The sequence below is a fragment of the Kogia breviceps genome, chromosome 18, assembly GCF_026419965.1.
Source record: "Kogia breviceps isolate mKogBre1 chromosome 18, mKogBre1 haplotype 1, whole genome shotgun sequence".
Taxonomy (NCBI): domain Eukaryota; kingdom Metazoa; phylum Chordata; class Mammalia; order Artiodactyla; family Physeteridae; genus Kogia; species Kogia breviceps.
In genome coordinates this window covers 16,328,116-16,355,819 of record NC_081327.1, presented here as the reverse complement: position 1 = coordinate 16,355,819, position 27,704 = coordinate 16,328,116, and the positions used below count along the sequence as shown (strand labels likewise).

At 53.9% G+C, this 27,704-nt stretch overlaps 2 protein-coding genes across 5 annotated transcripts in view; one reads left to right on the top strand and one right to left on the bottom strand.

Annotated features, from left to right (window-relative positions):
• The first annotated feature begins 1,322 nt into the window (after positions 1-1,322).
• Positions 1,323-8,359, top strand: CEBPG (CCAAT enhancer binding protein gamma). 3 transcript variants are annotated; one of them, XM_067018544.1, is made up of 3 exons: positions 1,329-1,401; positions 2,220-2,308; positions 7,351-8,359. In XM_067018544.1, the coding sequence occupies exons 2-3, from the start codon at positions 2,278-2,280 to the stop codon at positions 7,887-7,889; spliced, it is 570 nt and encodes a 189-aa protein (XP_066874645.1). In that variant the 5' UTR covers positions 1,329-1,401; positions 2,220-2,277; the 3' UTR covers positions 7,890-8,359. The 3 variants fall into 3 exon arrangements, with proteins under 3 accessions (XP_058900404.1, XP_066874645.1, XP_066874644.1); XM_059044421.2 differs by lacking the exon at positions 2,220-2,308 and having other exon boundaries at positions 1,323-1,401; XM_067018543.1 differs by lacking the exons at positions 1,329-1,401; positions 2,220-2,308 and adding an exon at positions 7,118-7,138.
• A 5,572-nt stretch (positions 8,360-13,931) lies between these two features.
• Positions 13,932-27,704, bottom strand: part of PEPD (peptidase D) — a 116,701-nt gene continuing 102,928 nt past the window's right edge. For both annotated transcript variants that reach the window (XM_059044389.2, XM_067019670.1), the window contains 4 exons: positions 26,498-26,646; positions 18,422-18,606; positions 14,896-15,087; positions 13,932-14,434 (listed from right to left, as the gene is read on the bottom strand). In XM_059044389.2, coding sequence (XP_058900372.1) covers positions 14,297-14,434; positions 14,896-15,087; positions 18,422-18,606; positions 26,498-26,646 — 664 coding nt within the window. In that variant the 3' untranslated portion in view covers positions 13,932-14,296. The remainder of the gene's footprint in view (positions 14,435-14,895; positions 15,088-18,421; positions 18,607-26,497; positions 26,647-27,704) is intronic.

The following is a 27,704-nucleotide window of genomic DNA, read 5'->3' as shown; positions in this document are numbered from 1 at the left end:
GTTAACAAACCAGGGGATAAATGAACATATATATATGTGGGGTTTTTTTTTCCTATACAATTTTTAAAGTGATTAGGACATGGTGAGGGTAAAATTATAATTTTGTGAGCAACAAAATCGAATCCAGTTTTAATAGTGCTAAAATCTTGATCAAAGAAATTTCAACTCAGAACACTAAGGGCCAAAGTGAAAGAAACGTACTGGTTTTGATGCTACCAAGTCTGCTTCTGTGGTATTGTGTTCACTTTTAGTTGCAGCCCTCTTAATTTTTTCGCAAATGTTTTATCACCTCTTTACTGATTCCTCGAAACCGTCTTATGCGGAGAGGTGGTGCCATGGCCTGGGTGATGAAGAAACCTTTCCTCTTTCAAAGACTCCAGTTTTTAGACGATAAGAATTGCTAAAAAGGAAGCAATCAAACCTGTCTGCCTCCACCCAGCGCGCTGCTTCCCAGTTGTAATACGCTTTCAGATCCTCCTGTGAATCGTCTTAGATAAATAAAGGGCTGGTTTGCCATCCATTTTTTTGAGTTCACGTCTCTCAATCTGTTCACCTGGAAGATAGCACAAGGGAATTGATCGTGGAAATTCATTTCTCCGTAACCACAGTCTGCACCAGTGACATCAACACTAATCCTACGTTGGGAAAATTTTGCACCCTTCGTCTTTCAAAAAGTTTGCAGCTGCCTTCAGAGCCGTTAGGTCCAGGACTTCTCTCCAGGCTCCCTCCGAGGGGCGCGGGCCGTCGGCGATGAAGCGACCGTCGGGCGCCCCGCGTCCCGGGAGGCGAGTCTGGTGAGCCGTTCCGGGAAAATGTCCCCAGCAGCGACTCCGAGGCGGGGCTCCCCGAGGATGTGGTGAAACCAAAACAAAAATCGATGGTTCAAAACATCACCTCAGCGAATTGTGTTTTCCAAAGACAGGTTTGCCTTCACGAGGCTACGGTTCTCCAATGCCTCCAACTTTCACAGAACCTATCTCGCAGCGGGTCGCCTACCGCTGGGGTGCAGCCCCGCGCGATAGGCCCGGGAACCCCGGTCGTTAGCTCCCAACGCGCCCGCCCCACCGCGCAGTGGGCTACGCCTCCACCACGTGCCCGTCCCCCGCGGCCAGGCCTCCCGCGATTGGCTGGTGGCGCTGTCCGTCGCGGAGGGAGGGCGAGTCCCCCGCAAGCCGGCGCTCCCATTGGTTATGGTGGCGGCGGTCGCGGCCGCGCGCGCGGCCGCGGCGAGGAGGGGACCCCGGTGGCGCTGGCGGCGGCGGCGGAACGGGCGGAGGCTGCCGGTTTCGTAACCGTCGCTCCTCCTCGCTGACCCGAGGGCCGCGAGGCCTGGGTCGGGCCGCGCCGTGCGGGGCCGCTGGGAGTGGAGGCCTCTTAGGGGCGGGCGGGCTGGAGGCGCAGGTAAGGAGGCCGCGGGCGGGCTGAGGGAGGAGGAGGAGGCCGCGGCGCCGCCGGCCGGTCGCGTGGGCGCGGCCCCGGCCCGAGGAGACCCGGCCCGGCCCTGGGCGGCCGGCTTGCCGGGAAGGCCCCGTGCGGCCCGCGGCGCGGGCGGCGGCCTTGCGCGGCGTCTGATGCAACCTGCCGGCAACACCCGGCGGGGCCGCTGATCTCATCCTTGGCCCCGGCCCAGCGCCACGGCGCCACCCGCAGACCCCCGCGCTCCCGCAGCGCCCCTGCTGCCGGCCCGGGACGGGATGCGAGCCGGGCTGTGCCCCCTTCAGAACCCGGTCCTCTGTTTGTGCAACGTGCAGTGTGACCAGCCAGGCTCGTATTGGCCCCTGGGGATAAAGGGTGTTCCCAGAATAGCAGAAGGTGGACGGTATCTTACTTCAGTGCCACCTGGGATATTTCCTGCACCTGCAAAACTGCTCGGTGTCGGATAATCGAGAATCCTTTTTAGAAGTTAGTCGAGTAGTCAGGGGAAGGCGGTCAAGTTTTAAATATGTGACTTTACACAAATAATATTGTGCTTCCTTATGGAGCTGTACTTTGAATATCCTTCAGGTGACTATTGAACACAGGCTGGATGAATGTGCAGCAACCACGAGTTGACTAGAACAGAGAAGGGCAAAAAATGAAGTGCTTCGTTAGCATGCTTGGAGGGAACACAGTAAGGAAAATTGCCAGCAGAGGTGTCTAGATGGAGAGGATGGAAATGCATGTTTGAGGGGAAGGAGAATCTGTTCTTCCAAGTAAGCTCGTGTGTTTTTATTCTTCAGGTTTCATTGCTGGGCTTTCCTCTAGTCTGAAGTTTGTGCTGTCATCTGGTGTCTTAAAATGTGTCCGTTTCAGAATGGTTTTAACCTCGGTGGGTTACACAAAAATTGGTAGTTCTCTCGCCCAGTGTACACTCACTCAGTTGAATTCTTATGGGAAGAGATGGTCCTTTAATTCAGATAGGATGTGGGACGCTCAAAGAAACTTTTGAAATAAAATAGTATAAAGGTTTGCTTTACTAAGAAATTCTGCATCTAAAAGCTCTTGACAGTTAAAAGTTAAAATCTGGTCAGCTGGTACTCCTTGCGTAGTATTTGGGATAAGCTATTAAAGCTGATTCACTGTTTTGGAAAAACTTAGTGTAAACAAAGCTAAATAATTACAGGATGCTAGTGAGCTGAAGAATTTTTCAGTTCGAGTCCTGCTTCTGGTGGGCACACTTGGCAGATTCAGTCATTTTAATACCTCCCTGAAAAACATAAGTGGAAGCAAAACTTAATTTTTTTTCCCCCAGAATATCCTCTAAGTTCTCAAGGTCACATCATGACTGTCAACAAGGTTGTCTGATCTTGGACAGGTGGTTTCATCCCTGGGGAACAGCACCTGGTGAGTCCTAGGTAAAGATAAATAGGACCTCATGGGGCTGAATTTGGTCTTATGGCCTAAGATTGCCTCACCTGATCACAGGAATGGTGAACGCACGTAGCCACAATTCCAGGTTTATTGTGTATCCTTGGGAGGGGGTGCGTCCATGGGCTCTTACTACTGGTAGGTACATTGGTCTCCTGTCTTTTTGGCTTTCCAGACCTATTAGTTAAAAAAGAAAAAAAAAGAATTGAGCATGACTCCCTAATAGATGTATATTTATAAACAATGTGTGTGTATTAGTTTGTGTGTGTTGTTAATGGCACTAAAAGTAGAGTAAAAAGAAGACATTAAAAAAAGACAAAAGAACATACATTTTCTTCTCTACTCCAATGGACCACTTATGTACTCCCTGAAGGGATGTACCCTCCTTCATGGACCCCTGCTTTGGGTCATGAAACCAGCAGTGGCAAATAAATAGAAATCCTGCTCATGTGGATGTTTGTTAACTTTGCTCGCCTTCACTTCACTTGTAGTACAGAGTTCTCAGACCCTGGCAACATATGTCTAAGAACTTGAGGTTATGGGAAACATAACTGGGCAAAGTGGAAAATAAAGGTTCTCAGCTGATACGAAGCAAAGACCAGACAAGAATGATGTTCACTGTATAGGCTGGGGAGTAGAAGTAGCAAATGTTTTTATTTTCTTGTATACCATTAAGAAAGACCAAGAACTTTAGGTGGTAAGACCATAATATCTTAGTAACAGTCTTGATTTAATTATGGTTGTTATAAGAGATTTTAATGCTAGAGAATCTCATTTTTATGTAAGACACTTGTAAAAATAAGTGTTTTCTCTTAGCCTTTTGAGGCTGTATTCAACAAATATTTCTTGAGCACCACCGCTAGATGCTGGGCATATGGTGATAAAGACAGAGTCCTGTCTCTAGCTTAGTCTACAGGGAGGCACACTATTGAGCTGGCATTGACCAAGAAACTGGGGGAACACATTGGACAGAAGCACAAAGAAAAAAGATAACGTGCAGACAGAGGAGGCTGTGCCCCTGAGAGATGATGTCAGCCTGAGGTAATTCTGTGGCATTGGGATGGAGACGGATAGTAGAGGTGAGGTGTTTTGGGGGGGTTGGGGGGGGTAGAATTGTCAGATACCAATGATTTGAACAGATTTGGAATAAGAGGAAAACATCTGAATATTTTGGAGTGTAGACCTTCGTTGAGGAAATTGGAGTTAAAAATTTATTTGGGGGGGCAGGGTAGAATATCTGGTTGTACACATGTGAAGAAAATGACAAGAGGGTTAGGAAAATCCTTGAGAGGTTTATTTTCCCATTGAGACAATTTTGATTTTGTTTTACTCATTCTAACGTTTTGAGTTGTCACTGTGTCACTGATTTGAGTGAACATTACTTGAATTAAGGAATTTGAATTTTAAAAATGTTACCCACTCAGTCTATCTTTCTTAAGGTCCATGGTTGATTTGTAGCAGTGGCTCTCAAACTTCAGTGTCATCAGAATCACTTGGAGGTCCTGTTAAAACAAGATCGCCCAGCCCTATTCCTAGAGCTCCTGATTCCTAGGTCTGGGGCAGCCCGAGAATTTGCATTTCTAACAAGGTGATGCTGCTGCTTCCGGTTCAGGGACCACACTTTGAGAAAGACTGCTTTTCATGTTCTCTCCTGCTTCCTGCTTGAATGATTCACAGCAAGGAAACAAGGTGCCACTCTGCTTCCTGTAGACTGAACTTTGGAATAGTATTTGTCCACATAGGAGCCAGACTTTCATTTAGGGTTGAATATCCAGATTTGAAATAAACTTATTTTCTTTTTGTGCATTGTAGGTGCTCAGTAAATGTTTGTGGAAGAAACAAAAGCACAAATAACGGTGTAAACTGTAAAATATGTAACTTGTAGAGGCAGCTGTTTTGCTCAGTGTAAAAAACAAAATTGATAATATGTTTGGAGTTAAGTCTTAGACCACTTAGCTCTGACCCCCTTTCCTTAGTGGATAGCTCTTCACTTTAAGAGCTACTTTCTTGGCTTGTCTTTGGTTGGAGAACTTAAAAAACAAAAAAAAATTGGAGTTCTTTTTATTATCTCCAAGTTTCCTTTTCTTACATTTTTACCAGTTTGATGATTACTCTTTGTTTTACAAGCCAGAGGACTCATTTTCAAAACCTTGCCTACTTATGTTCAGCCTAGTACCTTGAGTCAGACTGAGGTAAAAGAGCCCTTCCCTGTTGTGGTATCTTTAAGAACAAAAATGGGCATGAACATCACTGAATTTGGAGGCTATAATAAGAGTTTTTGGTGACTGAAGTTCGTGGTATATTGTCAAAGTCAGAACGCATTTTACCATTTTACGTCCCTCATTTGCAGATGGGGAAATCGAGGCTCACAGAGGGAAAGGGTATGTTCAGAGTGAAACGGGGAAAGTCAGAGCCAAGACAAGAACTGACTTGGTTCCTGGTTTGTACTAGTTTGGATCATTGTTATCTCTGAGTTTATTAGAGAGTAGCTTTAAAGACTGAAAAGCTAATTGACATATAAAACGTAAAAAAGAAGATAAGTAAGATGAACATAATCATGATTGTTGAGACAGTCCCAGGACAAACAAGTTCATAAAAATTGAGTAAACACTTTTCACTTCATACCAAATAGATAAGCAGTGGTATAGATGGCCTTTAACACTATTAGTGGTAAGTGTAGCTCAAATTATACTGAACTGCCACTTTTTAACTGGAAGAAAAAATAGGCAACATGATAAATTATCAAGGGAAATATGAAATACCCATTACTGAAGATAGAGTTGGAGTAGATATCCATCATGGTTTGGAAGGAAGCTTTTGGTGTTTCCTTAGCACTGAAGTGAGAACAGATGACTGGCTAGCTCAGGGCTGCCTGTGTGGCTTGAAAAACAATGGAAAGTAATGATATATGCCTTTTTAAAAGCAGACCAGTAAATGGTGTTTATACAGAAATGCCTGGCTAAAGGTTTGGGTGAAGCTACTGGTTACTAACCGAGCTTTTCTTAAGAACTGTAAGGTGTACTCATTTGAGGCAGTTCATAATTCTGGCTGCAGGGTTTTTTCCACTGATGCAGTTTTAGCAGTTTTGTGAAAAGAGAACGGGATAGTTTTGTGGTTCCTAACACTGCTTTCTCAGTTTTCAAGAGTGCTGTGGCTTCTTGGTGGGCATGGTTCACTCAGCTTAGTCAGTTTGTCTTGAAGTGGCCTCATGATGATAGGATAGGTCTGCTTTTGACACATCTTGAGGCAGTTGTAGCAAAGTGGTTGAATTCATAGTAATCCAAGTATGACTAGTTCTGAAACTGTGACTTCATTTCTACGGGCAGCACTGCTGCAATATTTCAGAATTGGCGTTTCCTCTGCACTCCTTGAGCAATGTCAAGTGGGTGCAGGCCCTACGGCTGCTCTGGCTCTTGGTCCAGCCTGAGTCCCAGTGCTTGCACCTCCTTGGATGCATCATCAGGGCTTTTGTTTCTTTCCTTGTGGTTTTAGGCTGACTGTTTTTAGATGTGTTTACTAATTATGTCGAGAATTAAAAAGCACTGTTAGGGCTTCCCTGGTGGCGCAGTGGTTGAGAGTCCTCCTGCCGATGCAGGGGACACGGGTTCGTGCCCCGGTCCGGGAAGATCCCACATGCCGTGGAGTGGCTGGGCCTGTGAGCCATGGCCTCTGAGCCTGTGCGTCTGAAGCCTGTGCTCCGCGATGGGAGAGGCCGCAGCAGTGAGAGGCCCACGTACCGCAAAAACAAACAAACAAAAAAACTGTTAGAAGCATGATGGGATGGGGAAGCAAGTTGGGTATCTCAGAGCTCCTAAATCTGTGATCCAAGAAACTAACTTAAAAAAAAATCTCTGTAAACTACTCTCATTTGAGGTCATTAAAAAAATAAAAACAAGCAAAAAACACCTTTTCAAAATATCCTGTAAAGATTCTTACGCTCCGGGAGAGAAGTCAAGTCCTTGATGACTCAGTCCCTGCATATTAGAGTAAGGACCATGCAGAGATCGTAGTGCAGGGCTTCCTGATGAGCACTGGAGACTGGGCTGGGCGCTCTGCTCCAGCCCTTCTATTTTGACTTGAGCCAACAGTTGAATCTTTATCCCTCTTTTATTTCAGGTGTCTCTCCTATCATAACTGAACTCATTGCGTTTAAACCAAACATCTCACATTTCTCTCTTGTAGATTGCCAAGTGCTGTTGGTTCATATGTGCTACCTAATTAGTGGTATTCTTTTGTTTTTCCTCCCATTTTTGATAACAGGCACAGATGGGCAGTACCCTCAGGGGTTCAGGTGGGTTGAATTTGGCCGTATGGTGCGTCTGTATTAACTTACCTCTCTAAATTACATGACTTAGACTTCTGAAACATTGGAGCAGTTGGCAGTTGTCATAGACTTTTCTCAACATAATCAATTAATATTGGCCTGCTGTTGGGTACATGCAAGTTTAATCTTATTTGATCTTATCATTTCAAATATTTTAATGCAATTTATTTTTAAACTAGGTACATGTGAAGATTTCTTGGCAGATCAAACCATTGATCACCTTGTCCTCATTTCTACTTGTTCTGTGTTGACAAGGGAACGTGCCCAAATGAGCAAGGTATCACAGCAGAACACTACCCCGGGCGTGAATGGAATAAGTGTCATCCACACTCAGGCTCATGCCAGCGGCTTACAGCAGGTTCCTCAACTGGTGCCTGCCGGCCCTGGGGGCGGAGGCAAAGCTGTGCCTCCAAGCAAGCAGAGCAAAAAGAGTTTGCCCATGGATCGCAACAGTGACGAGTATCGTCAGCGCAGAGAGAGGAACAACATGGCGGTGAAAAAGAGCCGGTTGAAAAGCAAGCAGAAAGCGCAGGATACGCTGCAGAGAGTGAATCAGCTCAAGGAAGAGAATGAACGGTTGGAAGCAAAAATTAAATTGCTGACTAAGGAATTAAGTGTACTGAAAGATTTATTTCTTGAGCATGCACACAACCTCGCAGATAACGTGCAACCCAGTCGCACTGAAAATACGACAGATTCTGATAATGCAGGACAGTAGACCTCACCTCTTTCAAACGCCACAACTTGTGGCTTGAACGTTAAAGGTGTGACTACCTACACTACTTGTATCAGCGGCTGAATCTCCATTATTCAAAGATCCATTGAAGGTTGTTTTCTAGGATCAGCACTGAAGAGTTGATTAGCTAAAAATGTTAGCCATATAATTTGAATATCTGGTTTTAAATGATAAGGATTTTTGTGGGGATAAAAACAGTTTTAAAGGTATATGGTAAAAAAAAAAAAAAAATGCCCTGGAGCTTGATGTTCTTAATAAATCCTGACTTCCCAAGAAATGTTTCTTTTCTAGGTTGACAAAAGGAATGGGGAACTGGCAAGTCATGCAGAAGAGTCTTGGTTTTAATGGATATGGTTAATTGGATGAAAGAAAGTTGAATGCCATCTCTGTTCATCTATGTGTGGCTTTTTTCTAAATTATGTATTAAAAATGCTTAGAGCTATAGAAACCAATCACTTTATAATTTGGAGTGATTTTATATATAGCAGAAACATTGTTTTAGCATAATTAATACCATTTTCCCCAGCAAGTACAAGTTTTTGAATAGTGATGTCAGGTTAAGTAAAGAAACCCCATTGCATTTTAAAGGCAGTATGCAGCCAACTGGCTTAAAAATATAAATAGCATTTAGGAAGCAAATAGGTTTTTTAAAAGTAAAAGCAAAGCATTTGGGATACCAGATTATTGCATTGGCATTATTTTGTTAAAATTAAAAAAACAACTCAGTGGTTTAGAGAAACTTATATACCAAAATTTTAGTTTCTGCAGATGCTAGTAAAGTAAGCCTTTTTTTTTTTAACATACCATTTGGACAGCCGAGTTAGTAAACAAAACGTCTCAACAGTTTATGGCCACACTAGTTACTGATTAGGATTTTGAATATTAATTTCAGCAGGTAATTTCTCCTGTGTTCAAATGCACTGCAGTGGGGCTGTGGTTTTTAAAAGCAAAAATTTCTTGTGAACGATCACTTGGTATTTGATCTTAAACAGCTGATTATTAGAAAAATACATCATCAACTCCATGCCATTTCCCAAAATAATAGTCTAAGAAAACTTGAAAGTTTAAGGTTTAACCTTTAATTTATTTCACTTAAACACATCGTTTTATATTGTTTTTTGTGACATTTTCTAGTTAGTGGGCTGTTCTTCCAGACTTTCGTACCACTTTTTATTCATTTGTATGCATTTATGTCCCATAACTTATTTTAGCAAGAAAATACTGATAAAACTCAGGATATTGACATTTTTGTTAAGACTAAAAAGTGGCAGTCACTGAAGATGGAAATCTCTAGGGTCTGGCTTATATAAGTGTTGGTAGTTTTGATTGTCCTTGTTGACTTTTTTTTTTTTTTTTTTTTTTTTAGGAACAATTCTAGCTCAAATTTGTGTTTTTCTCTTTTTTTGGTTTTTGTTTTTGGGTGACCTAGGCTGGTGACAAGAGAGTGAGTCACATCAGATTAAAAAGTTACCAGGTATCTTATTTGAACATGGTCATTTTGGGCCACACTGTTGTTTCATACCAGGACCTGGGACAGTGTAACCAGGATGTAAGTCAAGTTGCACCCTTGGGTTGGTGGAAGAGTGCTGTCTTGTGCCCTTCTGGGCGGAAGAAGACATCACAGTGCCCCGCAACTCAGCAAAGCCATTATTAAAGGCCAAGAGTCCCTTCTGCATGTGACAAGAGCCCTGTATTGTTCCATGAGAGTGACTGTCCCAGGACAGTTAACTCCCTATAGATGCAGGAGACGGGATAGGGCTTCCTATTAGGGTCCAACATCGTTTTACTGTGGTTGGAGTATGGATCTACTTGTAGGTTGATAGATGTTTTAAACAACTAACTAGGAGATACCCACAGAATCCTACTGAATCTTTAGTAGCACCTCATTGGAGATGTAGTTAGGTCATTTGAATCTTTAAGCACCTATAAGAGGTGCCACAGACATTTTTAATCTCTTATTTACTAAACAGTATCTTTCAGAAATGGTTGTCCCCATGGAATTTATTGTTACCAATTATATGAATTGACTTAACTATCTTGGAAAAGAAGCTTTAGGGGAATCATCAGGTATGTACTCAAATATTTCAAATAAGAAGATAAGATTGTACCTTTTGGAAAAATTCAAGCTTTTCTTTTACCTATGCAAATCAAAACTAGCACCAGCAGTCATGCATAGAACAGAAATGTTAACCGTTGTCTTGACTATCTCACTGAAGTGTTTGGGGATGCAAGTTTTTAGTTTGATAGATTTATCAGTATAAAATGGAGGGAAACCAAGTATAGGGAATGGGTAAGTTTGGGAATTGTATATGACTTCTGTAACTTTTGTCCTGTAGGTTACATATGAACCATTAGGATATGATCTGCCTTTGCTGGCAGGTCTAGTGGTTTAGGAATTAGGCTTTAGTATAAATTTCTAGCTGCATGTGAGTCCTCCGGGATGGGTGTTTTCTGACAGGTCTTGGCTGCAGGTGGTGCGATCCAACAGTTCTTCCTGCTGTCTGGCCCCTTTTAGATACTGGGATGTGAGCTCAGATACTTTGGACATTCTTACCAAGAAGTAGTAAGATTTTAATAAAATATGACCAGATTTTTGAAATTCAGGTCACGAGTGTGAAATTCTCAAATTTACATAAAGAAGTAGAATTATGTACAATGTAATGTTTGGTGTTACAACAAAGGAAGTCGTAGCAGCTTTTGATGTTTCTTAATCCCCCTTAGAGGGCTTGAAGCTTTGTACCTGAACAACCCACTTAAAACACTCAAGAGTGTTTTTGATGCCTTAGAAATAGGAAAAAATTTTTTGTTTGACAAAAGCTAGGAAGGAAGAAAGTCCGTCCTATAGCTGTTAGATCTGCCTCTCAGGAAAAAGTACCTAACTTGTTCTTTTTGTTCCTGGCTTTCCTCAGTTTGTGAGATTACTCTATTTTTTTAAATATAATTTTATTTCTTTCAGTGAATTTGAAATAAAAAAAACTTTGGAATAATGACTGTATTTCACTGTGGGTTTCTTTATGTTAGATACCAAGAATGTCGTGCAAATGTTAACCAGCTCTGAGGAGCAGGCAGATGCCCTGCTGCCTTTCTGTTCCCAGCCCGGGGTCGGGGCGGGGGCGGGGGGCGTGAGGTGGGCATGGAAGCAGGCAGAGGCGCTGTTGTCCCAAGTCTAGACTTCCCTTAATGATGGGAACTTTAGTTTTCTCTGAATTCAGAGTGCCTCTCAGTAATATTCTTTGTCCCATAGTCTAATGTAGAAATGTATAACAGAATAGAGGAAGCAATAACTCGCATCCTGCTTAGACACCTGACATCTCAAGAGTGTGGTCTCCACCTACAGAGTGGTAGGAAATAAGTTCTGGGGCTTTGAGGTCGATGGAATGTCAAAGTAAGGGCTTCCCCCTAACAGTACAGTGTATAGTATGCGCGTCGTCTTCATTTACACAATGCCATAGGGTGTCTGTCAAAATGAATTCATACGTAGGAGTCCGAGAAGCCGCTTTGAGTGTTTCAAGGGAAAGTGCCATAGATACTTGTCTTCTGTGATCCTTCAGTTACTTTCATGTGTTGGGAAATAGATTTCTATTTATTGCATCTTAGTGAAAATTGTAGTACAGTAATTATTTCTGTGTGTAATACGTCCCATTTCATTTTTATGAATTAGTTGTAATTTAGAATCCAATAACTTGTCAGGGAATTTTATATTGGCATGATCGTGAGGGTGCTAGCTCTTTTTCAATAAAAGCACTTTAGACCTACTGCTGTTTGGCTGCCTGTGAGTATCTGAAGAGTTCATATGCATTTTACACGTACTCAGGAGAGCAGCAACCCTGAATAACCTTTGACTGCAACATCCCACTCCTCCCAGAGCTGTACACCTGAAGGTTGTGCAGGGGTGTCCAGAGAGCCGGGCTCGAGGCTGTCACGCATCACACTTTTCTGCAGCCCAGTTACCCGAGTCTTGTTTCCTCTGAAGCAGCTGTTGGAGCCAGGTGCCTTTGTACATCACCACCTTTCAGTTCTGCCTCCTAAATGAATCTTGTGACATTCGCTTCACCTCCCCTTCCCCACCTTCTGCAGAGCCATCACCCTCTTTTGCCTGGCTTCTGTCTCCCTGGACCGTTGCATGCTCTCCAGAACCTTCGTGGTTCCCCAGTGCACTCCGGGTGAGACCCAGTCTCCCTGGGATGTGGCTGTTTGCTCTCGCTGCCTTCATTCCCCTCCACTCTCCCGCATCACTTTGCTTTGGCTGCAGGGCTTTGCTCAGCACTTTTTAGCCCAGGGCCAGCTGCCTTAGGACAGCTCCTTACATCTGGAATGCTTCATCTCTTGCTTTTTCACTTCCCTCCCTTTCCGTCTCAGCCCCCCTGGCTTTCTAGACAAGGTCAATCCTGTTACTTTCCTTCTTGGAATGTTCTAATGTTTGAGACGATCTATTTGTGCATGTTTGTTTAAGGGGAAGCCTCTCTCAGGAGACTCGGCTCTGAGAGCAGGGGTCATGTCTTTATGCCACATTGGCACATAGCAGATGCTCATTTCTTGAATGAATGCCTAGATCTTTCCTGGGTTTTGGAAAAGCTTCTGGCACTGTATGGCTTTCTGGAAGGGTCTCTAATATATTTCTGAAGCTGTACAAATTTCTGCAGAAGTTGGAGACTTAGGAATTGGACCATTCTCTAGAACATGGGGCAGAGTAGGTGGCTACTGCGGTCCCCTGAGACCTGCACCTGCAAAGAACACCTTTGACTCGCCTGCCTGGGCCCAAGCAGCCAGTTCTGTCCCCAGTGTCCCTCTTGGACAAAGAGCATTTAGTTCCTGAGATTTCTCCTTGTTCTTTCCTATCGACTTGTTTGATAATCAGAGCAAACATTTATGTGAAATGGGCAGTTTGGGTATAAAACGTCTAAAGGAGAGGAAGGAGAAAGATGTGTTTTTTAGTTAACACAGCTAAACTAAACTGTCCACTTAAGAGTTCCAGCCTAACTTTATAACTTTAACTGGTTTTATCCTGGGGTTGGGGGAACCTGAAACCCTGTGCACTAGAGTATGGCTCGCAGATACAGCTGGGGGAGAGAATGATTTGGCAAACTCAAACTCCTGACCCTCAGAAAGACGATCATTACTCAAACTGCTTAATACCACAGATAACTTAGGGAATATATGTGCGCACCAGGAGGAAACCTTAAAAAATGGTTTGTAAATCTAAGAGGCAAGAAAAAGATAAATGGTGATTTGAAACTAATGCTGCTTTATTTTCATGTGGCCACATCACAAGCACTTTTGTGTTACTGTCATAGGAAGAAATCAATTTACTCAACTCTTCAGTGACTTCAGTGGTCTCTGGCTTGGGCTACAGAGTTTCCCCACCCTATTAAGGTTTCATCTCTGATGTCCATCCTTCTCACCTGCCCTTCACCTTGGCTCGGATGAGAGCCAAGGATGAGAGAACCCTAGAATGGTTTGCAGAATTCTCGAAGCCCGCTGCAGGGGTAGGGGTGGGGGTGTTCTGTGGGACCGTGGGAGAGGTGGGCAGGCAGAGGAAGGCCAGGTGTTCTGCCACTGGCAGGGACTGGGCCCAGGTGGCCCTGGATGGTTCCACAGCCTCAGAGTGGGGTTCGGCCAGTGGGCTTCCACTTAGGGGAGACAGATGGACCCGGCAGACGTGGAAGGAACCAGAAGGCTCACCTTTGCCATGGTGCTGCCTTAGGCGGCAGTGTCTCTCAAACAGATGCTGGCTTTGCTAGCCTGTCCCGCATGAGAAGGAAATCACAGACAAGGAATCTGCGAGTCTCGTGTTGTCGATAACTGTACCTTAAGCGCTGCGTAATTCTGCCCCCATTGGAAATCCAGCTTTGAGACAGTAACCATACCAAAAACGCTTCCTACTCTACGGCCCCCTTCATGTGGGCAGAGGCCCAGCCCCAGCTATGCCCAGACTCCCGGGTCTCTGCAGGGCCAGTTTCCAGGTCTAACCCTGCAGTGCTCACCTGCAAAGGGACAAAGAATAGAGGGAGCCGGGCACAAAGGTCCATTTTAGGAAATCTTTTATTGCAAATTCCATTCTGTGTACTGATTTTGAGAGAAAACACGAGAAAGCTTATCTTTCCTGAGCAGCATACGAATGACGGTAAGATACACATTTAGTTGCTAGTGAAGAACAGGATTATTCAAAATAACGGGGTAATTGAAAATTAGCATTTTAAAAGCCGCTGTCATTCAAGCAAAGTAAAAACAGATTAAGGGTGTGATCCCACAGAAGGTTAATAAGAAAGTTTCTCCCTGGGAAAGAGCACGTTTGGTGCGATCAAACGCCGATGCCGCATGTGAGTCCTGAGCACCGCTGGGGGGCCAACCGCCAGGCTGCCGTCCATGGGGTGAGCTTGCCTGTGGCCCTACTTCGGGCCAGAGAAGGGAGCGAAGGTCTTGTCACGGCCTGCCATGCATTCTTCAACCTCTTCCACTGTGCGGGGCACACAGGTCAGCAGCTCCATGCCACTGTCGGTCACCACGACGTCCTCCTCGATCCGGACCTGGTCAGACCAATGGACGCTCTTTATTTCTGAGCTGGCCTCACACGCTAAGTTTGAGGGTCGGGCCCGACGGCTCCAGGCTGACCCCCGCAGAGTAGTGGGAAGAGCCCTTTCTGAAGAGTGGTCAGTACTGCCGGCGGCGGGGGGTTGGCCTCAGGCCTCTGTGGGCAGCTGCTGGGAAGAAGGCGCCTCCCACAGGGACCTGCTCGTGCCACCTGCCCACCCTGGCCTTGCCCCTTGCCCAGTGGCTGGGAGCCCCTGGAGTGGGCAGGGGTTTTGTAGGAATCTGAGTCGCTTGTGTTGAGGGCTCAGGCTCCTGTCTGGTGACAGACCATGAGAAAGGGCAGGCCAGGTCCCTCTCAAGTGAGGAAGTCAAGACCGTGCCTCCTGTCCTGGAGGACAAAGAGGTGACACGCAGCAAGGAGCAAGGGAGCAAGGACGCGGGGCCCGCCAGCACTCACCCCGCCAAAACCACGGAAGCGTCGCAGGACCTCGCGGTTAAAGAAGCAGGCGCGGGCCGGGTCAGCCAGGGCCTCGTCCAGGAGGTGGTCAATGAAGTAGATGCCGGGCTCCACAGTGAGCACCATGCCCGGCTCCAGGTGCCGAGCGGTGCGCAGGTGCCGCAGGCCGGGCTCGTCCACCCGGTCCACGCCCTGGGGGAGAGGACAGCGAGGTGATCCAGGAGGGCGCAGCCCCAGCCCAGGGCCACCGCATCGGTGGCGGGAAGATGGCAACAGGTGAGCGCGTGGGGCACCCGCCCCTGCCCGTGCCGGTGTCCACACGTGGGGCCTGGCTCGGGCCCCAGGGGTCCCCCTGGAGCTGCAGGAGGCTCTGTGACCAGGGGGTCTCCAGCCCAGACTCAGCCTTGCTGTGTTGTCCACGGCACTCCAGATAAAACCCTCCGCTCTCTGCACGCTCCCCTAGATTTCTCACGTCCCTGCCCCTACTTCTCCTCAGAACCGTGCCCCGTGGACGCCCGTGCGCACACACCCAGGGCAAGCTGCCCCTGCTGGCCCGTGGGGCTGGCTGGGGGTTCGGCTGCCTCACCCAGGCCCTCTCCCCGACAGGGGAACAGTAGAAGCCAAATTTGTGAAGCTTTTAAGAAGGCTTGCGGGGCCTCCCAGGCTGCGCGCTTTCTTCTAGGCAGCTCAAGTGGAAACCAGCCCCAGAAGTGCTGGACCTGGTTCCCCCCACAAGCCAAGTCCCAGGTTTTCCATGTGGCCTTCCAGGAGGAGGGACAGGTGCTGTCGGCAGGACGGGCCGTCAGTATGAGCTCTGGCTCATGTGTGCACAAATGCAAGCTCACTCCGTGTGCATGGCCTGGGGGTGTGGCCCCCGAGAAGCGCACGTGGGCGGCTCCACACCATGCCAGTGTGCTGGGCCCCCACTGAGCCATGGGGACCGGCTCTCAGCCCTGCAGGGGCAGCACCACCCCTCCCCAACCAACGCTCACATGGGCGTGGCCAACAGGGCCCTGAGGGCAGGTGGTACCTAGGACACTTGCAGAAATTTCCCTGCCTTCCTCAGGTCCCAGGGGCACCCATCCATCCCTTGACCAAGGCCTGTGAGTGAGTGGGGCAGCAAGCAGGCTTTCTGGTCGGGTTCTGAGCTTGCCCTGCCCCGCTCGCGGCTCTCCCCTGGAAGCCCAGCTGCTGGAGATGGAGCTGTCATTTCTGACTGTTTGGGGGCCAAGAACATCAGACTTCAATTAGTGGTTCATGTAAGGTAACCAGAAACGGGCTGGCTCAGCCTCCATCCACGGCTGGGCACAGCAGGGAAGGCTGTGAGCGTGATTCCGTGAGGGCGGGGACAGCGGGGCGTGTAGAAACTGGTACGCGCAGCCGCCCTGACCTGGTGTGAGTCAGGCTGGGACGGAGGTGATGAGGGGACACCAAGGCCCTGTGACCCCTGATGGGTCATGCTCTGGGCCCAGAAGCCTGTCTGGTGTGGTACCCGACCCCAAAGCACTACTATGTGCCTGGAGGAGCTAGGCAGGAAGGCAGGGGACACAGAAGGGCACAGTCTGGGATGACAGTCCCTGTCCTCAGGAGGGAGGTGCTGGTGGGGCGGGGTGGGGCGGGGCCCTGTCTCCTGCCATCTGAAGCCCGTGCCTGCCCCTGGGCAGCCCTTCCTGTCCCTTCCCTTCATGCTGCCCCCCAGGTGCCGTCGCCTTCTGTCGACTCCAAGGTTGTCAAAGCCAGGGGGGCCTGGTGGAGGCAGAGACTGACAAGGCCTCCCTGACCTCCTTGGTCACCGTGGGCCCCTGCTGCCCCAGAGCTGTGTACTGAGGGTGGAGGGTTTGCTCCAACCTGTACAGACAGCCTTCCCTCCAGAAGATTTCAGGACCACGACTCAGACTGGGGGTGAGGCGAGAATGGAAGGGATCCCGTGGGGCATAGGAGAATGTGCGTGCCCCAGCTCGCTGACCATGAGCCCCCCCGCCCCCCTTCAGAGCGCTAGCTCTCGGGAGTCTGCCCTATGGGGCCCACCAGGAACGGCCAGATCAGGGCTGGGAGAAGGATGGAGGCCGAGCTGAGTGGGGAGAAGACCCCAAGAAGGACAGCAGCCGAGCGCCCAGCCCCTCGGGCCCGGGGACTTCAGCCTTGTTGGGGCTCAGGGGCCCCTGCCCATGCTGGGTCCACGCTGGCTTCTGCCTGGGCTCAGGACTCAACGGGGCCTCAACTCTACTGGGCTCCGGGCAGAAGAGACCCAGATGTGTCTATAGGCCTGAAATAAAACAAATGACTTTTGTAGGAAAAGCCATATTTTTTCCACAATGTTTATCTGTCAGAAGAATAGACTCTGAGCACAAAGGACTGCTTACTGGAAAAGATGAAAACAGTTTGCTGCCAATTTTCTCTGGTGGAAAAAAAGTGCTTTGGAGACTAATGAATAACGAACCTCAGTTAACAATGTCTGGAAGGCCCCGCTCTTGGCTCCCTACGCACAATGTGATGGATAGAAATTAGGAAATTAAAACCGATTTTGTTTCTCCAAATTTAACTGTTTACACTTGAGGAAAAAATAATTGAATAATAATGCTTCTCTTGAGCAATTCCGCCCCCCCCCAACCCCCAAATATCATTCTTAGAGCTTTCAAAATACCCTGCAGCTAAGAGGCCAAGCCCAGTCTTGGCTAACTGGCTGGTGGGCCCCAGGGCGTGCACCGATTGCATAATCCGCCCCCTGCACTGCGGGCACCAGGCCAGACGGCAGGGCCGGGCTCACCCACACCCACCGGCCCGGGAGGCTGCAGCCACCTGCCCCGCAAGGCTTCGGCAGGGCCGCAAGCAAGCACCGTCTGGGTGGTCCTTTCAAGGGTCGGTCAGTAGGATGGGGAGGGGAAAGCCTGGCCTGCAGACGCCCACACAAGCCTTCCTCTCCTGCCAAGGGTACCTCCTAGAGACAAGGAGGCCAGCAGAGCGTGCTGGCCCAGGGGCCTGGGGGGCAGAGGTTGCACCAGGGAGGAAGCAGGAGTAAGACCTGTGAGGGGCGCTGGGCTCAGCCAGTCCCAGGAGGGACCGGGGCCAGCCACCAGCTGGTGGAGCCTCATCACCCCGTCTGAATGAAGCCAGAGGCACGAGGACATGACGGGTGCAGTGCCAGCCCCATCACTAAGACCCAGCTTTGCACCTCCCGCCGCCCTGTGGGGACCCCGTGCATTGCACACTGACCGTCTACCACCTTTCAGGGCAGGCGCTGCCCCTGGCGCATAGCCCGGGGCTCTGTGCAGAGCACGCCCATCCCACACCAGGTCCTGTGGAGGCAGCCACGGGGGCAGGGGGGGGAGGCGTTGGGCACGGGGGGGCATCAGGGCAGCAACCTGGGCCAGGACCAACCAATGGATGAAGGGGGAGGAGGGGCAGTGGGCCCTGCCTGTCCCACTACACCCCCACCGTCTCCCAGAGCCCCAGCCCAGCCCAGGGAGGGCCAAGCCCAGCTACGGCTCACAGGCAGGCCACTTCGGGCTGACGCGCCCTCACTGACCTCGGGGTAGCCTCCCACGTCATGCACATCGATGCCCATGAAGTGGCCGAGCCCGTGAGGCATGAACACGGCTCCCAGGTGGGCCTGGACCATGGCGTCCACGTTGCCGGTCAGGACGCCGATGTGGGTCAGCTCCTCCAGATGGATGCGGTCGGCCAGGCGGTGCATGTCGGGCCACCAGACGCCTGTGGCTCAGAAGGAGGTTGCAATGAGCTGCGGAGTCTGGCAGCCTGGCCAGGGCTTCCCCGGGCAAGGTTTCGGGGGATGCACGACACCCTCGCACCGGCTGAGGCCGTGAGGGCCTGAGGTGAGGGGCAAGAGTGACGTGTCCCGGGCAGCCCTTCACGCAGGGCTTTCCCAGCACAGCTCTGGACTTGAGGCCCTTCCTCTCTCTCCACTGTGCCCTCAGGGGCAGGCTCCTGTCACCCATGGTCACCACAGGGGCCCAGCCCATGTCATGTCTGCTCCTGGGGCCAGGGGAGCCCAGTAAGATCCTCAGCATCACGAGGAGAAGAGCGTTATGTCCCCAACAGCGGACGTGGGGCGGCCTCAGTGAGCCCCAGACCGAGGCTCAGGTCCAAACGTTGCCTCAGCGCCTCAGGGTGGGGGTGGGGGTGGGGCATCCCTGCACACCCCCGCATGGGGCTGAATCATCCCTGGAGCCTCTGTGGGGAGCAAAGGTTTCCGGGGTGAAAGTGCAGCTGGTACTACTACCTCATGGGCAAACTGGCAGGGCTCTGTGGCCCTGTCTGCTACAAGCGCTAGGTGACCATCTCCGTGGCGGCCCGGATGTCCAAGCCCCAGGCTGCTAATCAAACTCATCTTTGCCCCATCCTTCTGGGGTAAAGGTCACCATGGAGAGTATCCCCAGTAACCAGCTTTCGAGGGGGGCAGGCTGTGCCGAGCTCAGGGGCTCAGCCCTGCCTGGCGCCCAGGGAGGCCCTTAGGGGCGAGAGCCTAGGGCCCTCGGGGAGCCGCCTCAAAGAGGCTCAGCCGTCACTGGGGCACAGCCGCCTTGGCCACTGGGCTCCATGGAGTCCCCACCTTCAGCCTCACTCGAGGGCGCTGGGTGCTCAGCCTAAGCACCAGACAAGGCCGTAGGCTGGCAAACCTCCCCGCCCCATCCCACGAGGGTGGAGTTGGGGGCGGGCCATGTGCCGGCTGAGGCTAGCAGCCCCAGGACACTCAGGGCCAGGTGGACAGGGTGGGACTAGCACCCAGAGAGGGTGGCCAGTGCCGGTGCCTGCGGCCCCCTCCATGTGGGGGGTAACCCTGGCTCCCAAGGGGCTTCCCAGCCATGCCAATGATCACGGGAGCACCGGGACCCCACACCCTGCGCGGGTGAGGGTTAGGCCACCAGGGTCTGAACCTCTGGCTGGCAGAGGGCAGATGATGGGCCCAAGGGGTAGAAGGAGATGAGAGCCCATCCTGGGACACATACCCTCCCCCCTCAGATGCTCTTGCTGGGCACCAGTCCCCCATGTGGGGGCCCCCTTCCCTTCCCGAGACAGCGGGCCCACGGTTGGGGTCTTGGGGGTGCTGGAGGCCCAGGGCTGATCCAACGTGCCGGATCCCCAGGGTCCAGGCTCTGAGCAGGTGGTGCCGCGGCCTGGCCAGTTCACAGGAGAGTGGCCAGCCCCCGGCCCAAGCTGTAGGGAGGCCACGGGTGGAGGGTGCTCAGTCTTGTCCCAAGGCTCAGCCTCCCTGGAATCCAGCTCCCGAGTCCAGCCCCGTTCTCCCTGCCCGGGCCCACCACATGGGGGTGGCATCCTGGGGTCTGGAGTCTGGCTATAACCACGTCAGCATTGGGGGCCAGGTCTGCACCCCTGAGGCTGGAGCCGGCATGGGGGGTTTTTCTCTGATGGTCTGGCATCCTGAAATGGAGACCTGGGTAAACCGGGTCCCACTTTGGCCGCTTACCTGCCGTGTGACCTGGCCAAGCCTTCACCTCCACGAGCCTCAGACGCCTCCTTTGTCAAACAGGGCCACAGCGCTGGCCCCAGAGAGCTGGCTGTAGAGGCTCTGCAACCTATTGGGGGGCCAGCTCACTAATCCCCCCAAACTGTCATTAGCCACCCGCGGCCAGCCAGACCCTGGCTTGGACACGTGACAGTTCGCTGCGTTCCTCGGGCACAAGCCAAGCCTGCCCCAGCCTCAGCCGCCGCTCTTTTTCTAAGACCGGACCCACCCACCTCGACCTCCTCGGGTCAGGCCACCTGTGTTCCAGAAGCACACTGAGGTCTCTGCACGTCAGACCCTTTCCAGACCTGGCTGGCCTGTGACTCCTCATCCTCGAGGCCTCAGCGGAAACGTCGGCCCCTCCCGCACCCCGCCCCACCCCCGCCGTCGTTCGCCCTCTGCTGTCCTGGCTACTCCTCTCCGTGCACCTTGTTCCTGTCCAGCAGGTGTGCTTCCTTGCTTCTAGGGTCTCTCCACCAGAAGGGTGGCTGCCTCCCGTGGGCACACCAGGGCCTGGCGGAGCGGGTGCCGGTTCAGGGCTGAGCGTTTAGCACACTCTTTTCTAAGGTCTGCTCCCGCCTGGGGCTCTGGGCCTAAAAGAGCCCCCAAACAGCCCAGCGAACTCGGCTCCTGTCACTCAGCCTGGCCCCCGGGACTGAGGAAGGGCCGATGCCCCAACCCCCCGGGCAGCTCCTTCTCTCCTGGGCAGGGCCTTTTCCGGTGGCCAAGAGAGAGGCCCGGGAAGCAGTCTGACTTCAAACCTGGCTAACTTCCACGGCGGGGCTGCGGTCTCGGCCCAGCCGCAGCAGAGGGTGGGAACCAGGTATAAATCAAGCTCCGTGCTGGCAGCTCGGCTCTCCTCCTGTCCTCGTGGCCCCTTGTGGGGGCCGGACGTGCAGGCCCCAGTGGTCCCCACGGCGCCTCTAGTCTTCCTTGCCTGCATGCCCTTGGGGAAGGCCTTGCACACAGCTCTCTTGGCCGGGAGTGGGAGTTTCTGCCTGCGTGTGGTTAGGGTTGTGACAGTGATTAAACCTCCAGCAACTTGGCCCCAGTGTCTGGCCCGGATGGTGGTTACGACACCCACGGCCAGGGCAGGGGCCCCTGAAGTGTGTGGAGGTTACTGTCCTAGGGCTAGGCTGGAGGGGTGGGCACAGGCCAGAGGACCTCCCTGCCCACCTAACGCCCCGACGCCCGGGCTCCTCAGCCTCTGCAGCCCGCAGGCACCTCTGAGCCCACACAGCCGGCCAGGGGCATCGACAGTCCCCCAAGCCTGCTCCTGCTGGGGACGCCACGCCCGGGATCACACTGCGGAGACTGGGAGCCATCCGCCCTGCCCACCCTCCCACCTGCAGCAAGCACCGAGTCTCGTCCCGTCTTCCCGAAACATCTCCTGAACCCGGTGCCTCTGTGGGCCCCCACCTCTCCTGGACCCCTGCCTGGTTCCTCCCCAGTCCTCGCAATGCCTCACCCCCGCCGCATCCTGCACGAGGCCGGGACACCAGGACATCTCTTTAGAACACAGATCAGACCATGCCAGTCCCCCCAGCCCGAGGACAGAGCCCCGAGCTCCTCGGCCCGGCTTCCCACTCCAGCCTCATCCCTCACCCACTCCTGAGTGCTGGTGCCCCCGTGCCTTCCACCTGCTGTTCCCTCAGCTGGGACCACCCCCCTCCAGGGCCCTCGCCTTCCCAGTCTCACTCCCGTTCCTCCTACGGACCTTTGTGTTGAGGCTTTCTCCAGGAAGCCCTCTCTGACTGCGCCTTCCCGTGCTGCCAGAGCTAGCACATGGGCACAGCCGTGGCAAGTCGTGGCCTCTGAACCCTGAGAAGGCGGAGCCTATGCCCTGCTCCGAGGCTGGCAACCGTTTGGCCTGACCGGGAGCCCCTGCATCCCTCGTGGCTCTCTTACAGCCAGTGCTGTGACCTCACGGGCCCAGGATTCAGGTGTGCCCCCCACCCCGCTCCTCTGTGCACTCAGACCCCAGGGTGGCAGGGCAGCGTCTGGGTTTGTGCCGCATCACCTGCCTTTTGGCTCAGAGGGACCAGAGTCCCGGTGCCTAGGCCCCGCGATGTATCCAGAGCAGCCCCAAGTCACTGGCTGGTCTTCTGTGCCCACCTGGCCCCCCTCAGACCACACCTTCCCCTGCTGGGCCGGGAGCCTGCTGGGCCTGCTGCCTGGGCCGGCTCCTTGGAGCCTCGGCAGCATCCATCACAGGCTTGAGGCCTCCTGCCCAGAGCGTGACAGCCCTGGGGGCTCTAAGGCCCTGAGCCGAGCTGGGAAGGCAGCAGAGGGCCCCTTGAGCTACATCCTCACAGCCCCATCCAGACAAAGAGCTCACTTCATTTGAAGACAATGGCCCTCGGGGGACGATAGCGCGCCAGGCCCTGGGGGTGCAGGAGGGCAGGCTCAGGGCCAGGGTCCCAGGGCAGGCCCCACGGGCTGCAGGGAACTGTCTGGCAGGCCGCACTGGCGCAGGGCTGAGGGCTTCCAGTCCACCCCACCACACAGCCCTGCCTGCTGCCAGGACCTCTGGGGAACCACTCACCCTGCAGAAGGACAGGGCCAGCACGTGCCCAGGCTGCAGGCGCCTCGATGCCGAGTTAAGCGTGGCTGCCTCACGTGGTCTCCGCGTGGTCCCTCCCCGCCCTCCCTGGGACTCACCCACTGCCCTTCGGCCAGCGAGGGAGCCTCTCAGGCCACAGTGGGGACACAGGGCCCTCACCAAACACAGCCCTCCCTGTCCTGGCTTCTGCCAGAGGGCGCTCACGATCTGGACGGCGCGCTCTCCCAGCACCTCTGTCTGCCAGAGCCCTGCGTTCTGCACCACGTCTAAGGCGAGGCCTGACGGGAGTCCTGCCGCTGTAGCCCCTGCCCCCGCCAGGGAGTGAGGCAGAGCAGGCAAAGGTGCCCTGACCCTGGGAGTCTGCAGAACTGCCCCACCCTGCACCTGCGGCCAGCTCAGACACTGGCTCTGGCCCCAGCCTTCCCCACGGTGCCTCCTCCCCTCATGCGGGCCGGGGGGCGGGGGGCGGTCCCATTGGCAAGCTCCAGGGTGCCCGCGGAGACGGGGGGGTGGAGGAGGGGTGGACACGGAAGCCTTGGAGAGCTTCGAATGCACCTGGCCAGAAGTCGGCATGTGGCCGCCGCATCCCCTCCCGCGGGGCAGAGGAGGATGGCGTTCTCCCAGGTGTGGCAGCTGCCTGGCCTGCCCCTGCCACCTCGTGCGGCCCCCTGAGCTCAGCTCCCCCTCTGACCCCAGGCCTGCTTTCCTCAATCCCGGGGCAGTAGGCCAGGATCCGGTATACTCCGAGCACTGGTCCCTGCCTCTCCTCTGGGCATCTTGCTGTGACCCCGGCTGCCTTTATTTACTCTTCCCTGGAAGGCTCAGGAAGCAGTCACGCAGTCTCAGCGGGTGTTTGTCTTGGCCCAGGAGCCAAACCCACAAACCAGGGGCATTTCCGCTAGGATAGGGCACAGGGCTGACCTGGCCACGGCCTCTGAGCTGCCTGTGGGGAGGTGACCTGCCCCGACGTGAGAGCAGCTCTGTGGGCAGGACCCCCATCCCGCCCGGCCTGCACCGCATGTGGCCCCCGGGGTACTATGTGTCACAATCCTGAAGCACGGGGTGTGGGCTGGGGGAGCTCTGCGGGGGCTCTGCTTCATCCCCCCGACAAGGGAACTTCGAGTCCCCACTGTGCGCCAGGGGAGGCCTGCCTCCATCTGCAGGGACCAGCTCCACAGAGCCCAGCCTGGCCGGGCCTGAAGCCTTATAACTGCCCCTGAAGTGACACGGCCAGGCAGCTTCACGGGACCTCGGTGCCAGGACCACACACCAGGCCCTTTTAGTGCAATGTGTGGCCCCCGGGGACCTGCCTGTGGGCCCGGCCACCTTCTGGGCAGAGTTGGCGTTGCTTGGCTGGCCGACTGAGCTGGCCGGGACGCCAGCTGGGGAGGCGCCACCCAGGTCCTGCCCAGGCCGCAGCAGGTTTCCCTGTGGGTGGGTGGGGTCAGCCAGGCCTTGGCCGCCACCCATCTCAGCACAGGGACGGGACTAAGCAGTGCCAGGGACATGAAGCCTGGAGCTCCAAGGTGAGCGAAGGGCCCCAGGGGAGACACTGTCCCTCCAAATCCCTACCTGCCCGACATCCCGCCAACCTTCCCCCTCCCCGACCACCGCCATATGCCTTGGCCTCTCTCTGCCCGGCCCTTTGTCTCCAGCGTGGAGTGCCAGCAGCAGCCCTCCATCCTTCTGTATCGCGGCCCGGCGCCAGGCTCGGGTCCATGCAGGCCCACGCCACGCCCCCAGAGGGACCCGCCATGGGGCGTGGGTGCACAGGGGTCACGGGGCTCACCCAGAGGAGCGTCTACCTCGGGGGCCAGGCACCTCCACTCACTCTCACTGGCCCAAACCTTTTGCTACATCTGGAACACTCATCACTTAAACGACCGATGTTCAAAGCTGAGCAGAACCGTCTATTCCTTCTCTCCCTGGGGTAAAGCGAGGGTGTCAAGGGAGGAGGAGAAGGAGATGTCCCTCGCTCGGGGTGACTGCCCCACACAGGCCGTGTTTTACAGGTCACACATTCTGAGGTTTAAAGGTCAAAAAGTATAAAAAGGCTCCTGGTGAACACTCTCTCTTCTCCCCACGCCACACCCTGTCTGTCTGGTTCCCTTCCTGCACCTCTTCTGTGATTTCCAAGCACATGTGGATCCACGTTCTCGCCGTCCTGTTTTTCACAAAAGGGAGTCCCCTGGCCACCCCCTCCTGCACTTCTGTGTTTTCATGCAACGGTCTGTCCTGGAGGTGTCCACGTTAATTCCTACCTAGAGGGAGCTGCTGCTTTTTAAACACAGTTATAGCACAAGATGCTGTTTTCTTCCCCAGCCGCTAAGCCAGGCAAGTCTCGTCGACACCGTCACCCGGCAGGAGCTTAGCTTTTTTTTTTTTTTTTTTTTTTTTTGCGGTACGCGGGCCTCTCACTGCTGCGGCCTCTCCCGTTGCGGAGCACAGGTTCCGGACGCGCAGGCCCAGCGGCCATGGCTCACGGGCCCAGCTGCTCCGCGGCACATGGGATCTTCCCGGACCGGGGCACGAACCGTGTCCCCTGCATCGGCAGGCGGATTCTCAACCACTGCGCCACCAGGGAAGCCCGGGAGCTTAGCTTTGAGGTTTCCTTCCTTGTCTCCTTTCTGGGGTGTATCTGAGTTCCTCATCCTTGGACTCATCTGGTCACCAAGCTCTGTTCCCTCTGGACACAGGGTGCGGGCCCATCACCCCTCCAGGGCTCCCTGGCCTCTGGTGGGCCCCAGTGCTGGATGGGGGCATCCACAAAGCCCTGCTGACAATTTGCCTCCCGTGAAGGGGGCAGCTGCAGAGGACTCCTCACGATCAGCACCTGGCCTGCAACAACTGGCCACGGGGCCATGGAGGCCAAGAAGCGAGCCATCAGATTCTGGGCCCGAAAGGGGTCACACACTGGGGCCTTACAGTCTGGGGGTTCAGGATCTTTTCTTCTTTTTCTCTTTGTAAAAAAAAAAAAAGCTCCACGGAGGGATACAAATTTCACTGCCACAGTTCCCGATTTCAGTATGAACTCAGAGCCCAACCCTTAAGGCCTGTCACGCCAGGTGCTCAGGCGGCCCCGCAACCTCCTCTCACCATTCCCCAAATACCGGAGAGACATCCAGCTCCCGCCAACCCAGCCGCAGCCGGCAGCCGCGAACGAGGGTGCTCCACGCGCAACCAGAGGCCAGTGTCCAAGCTGCCAAGCCCTCTCTGGAACACACCCTGCTTTGGGACAGGGCAGAGGACATGCTGATATCCCAGTGGCCAGTGTGCAAAGGACGATGTGAAGGTGGAGGTCGGATGGGATGTGGGGTGACCTTGGGTTGAGCTCCCCGGTCCCCAGCTCTGTCCCTGCTTGGTGGTCAGACCCCTTTCCCAGGAAGGACGCTGGGGACCCGCCAGCATCTGGAGCCTTGCTGGCTGAGCATGAGAGGGGGCGACAGATTCAGGTCGCAGAGTGCGGGACCTGCTTCTCCAAGGTGCCCTGCCACCTGGCCATCTGCATCGCCAGGCCAGGTGGTCCTCCCCGCAGGCCCCGCCCCTGCCCTCACCTGGCTTCATGGTGTTCATGATGGCCCGGCAGCTCCGCAGCACCGCCTCATAGATGGCCTTCTGGTCCGGGGTGAACTTGCCGTTGGCGGGAAAGGAGCACGTGATGTCCGAAGCGAAGCAGTAATACTCACCGCCCATGTCGAACACGCTGCAGGGAGAGTGGGGCATGAGGCCAGGGGGACACTCAGGGGCACCCGTCCCCTCCAACCACGCTTCCCTCCCTCCCGGCGCTCAAGGCCACTGAGCCCGAGGCTTCCTGCAACGTGGCCGGTGCAGGCAGCAGCTTGGGGCCCTCCGACCCTGCTGTCTCCTCACGGTACACGAGCGGCCAAGGAACCACGGGGAGTCCCAGGAGACCTCCGATTCCAGAGCAGGAAGGCTGGGGGCAGTGGGGCTGCCCACACACCTCCCCTCACAGCCTCCGCTGGCCAGGCCTCTGGATGCCCAGCTGTGGGGAGGGGGAGGGGCGGAGATGTCCCCAGGGCCCCGCCTGCCACCTGGCCTCCACCAGGGCATTCTGACAGACCCTCCCAGGGCCACCCGGCACCCAGCATGGGGCACAGCTGCAGCCCGTGAGGCAATGCTCATGGGAGCTGGACGGGTCCTTGGGACAGATGCACCCGCCTGACAGAAGACGTGGGCTGAGCCGCAGTGCCTGCTCCTTGCAGGCCCCAGTGTCCCAGTGAAAACCCAGTCGACAGCTCTGCTCCAGCTCTGGGGTCCCCTTGGCCAGAGAAGCGCGGCCCTCTCCCCACTGGGGTGGGACAGTGTGCTCTGCCAGGGCCTGGCTGGCCAAGTCCCCGACTCGGGGGCCATCTGGCCCCCAGCATCTCCAGGTGACAGAGCAGAGACCAGGAGGCACAGAAGGTGGGAGTAGAGCGAGGGGGAGGAAAGAAGCAGCCAGAGCTGGGAGCACGAACCAGCAGAGGCAGGACGGTGCTGGGACAGGCAGGCAGGCTGCTGAGTCAGGAGGACAGGCCAGCTGAGCCTGCCCTCTGGACACCCCGTGACAGGGCCCCGGTGCAGCAGGGCTGGGAGGGAGAGAAGCGAGCCTCGCCCCCACATCCTTGCTGCCTGACCACGCGCTCACACCCTTTACTGGTCAAGGGCAGGTAAGAATCCTGCCCCACGCATCCTCCACGGTGAGGTAAGACAAAATAAGCGAGGGGCTGCTGGGCCCAAGCCTGGCTCCCACTGGGTCACCCA

What these genes read in the sequence shown, in the direction of transcription:
- CEBPG (XM_067018544.1), top strand. Translation starts at nt 2,278, where the DNA reads ATGTGTCCGTTTCAGAATGGTTTTAACCTCG. An exon ending in TCAGAATGGTTTTAACCTCG is followed by an intron (nt 2,309 to 7,350) that starts GTGGGTTACACA and finishes TTTTTAAACTAG; the next exon opens with GTACATGTGAAGATTTCTTG.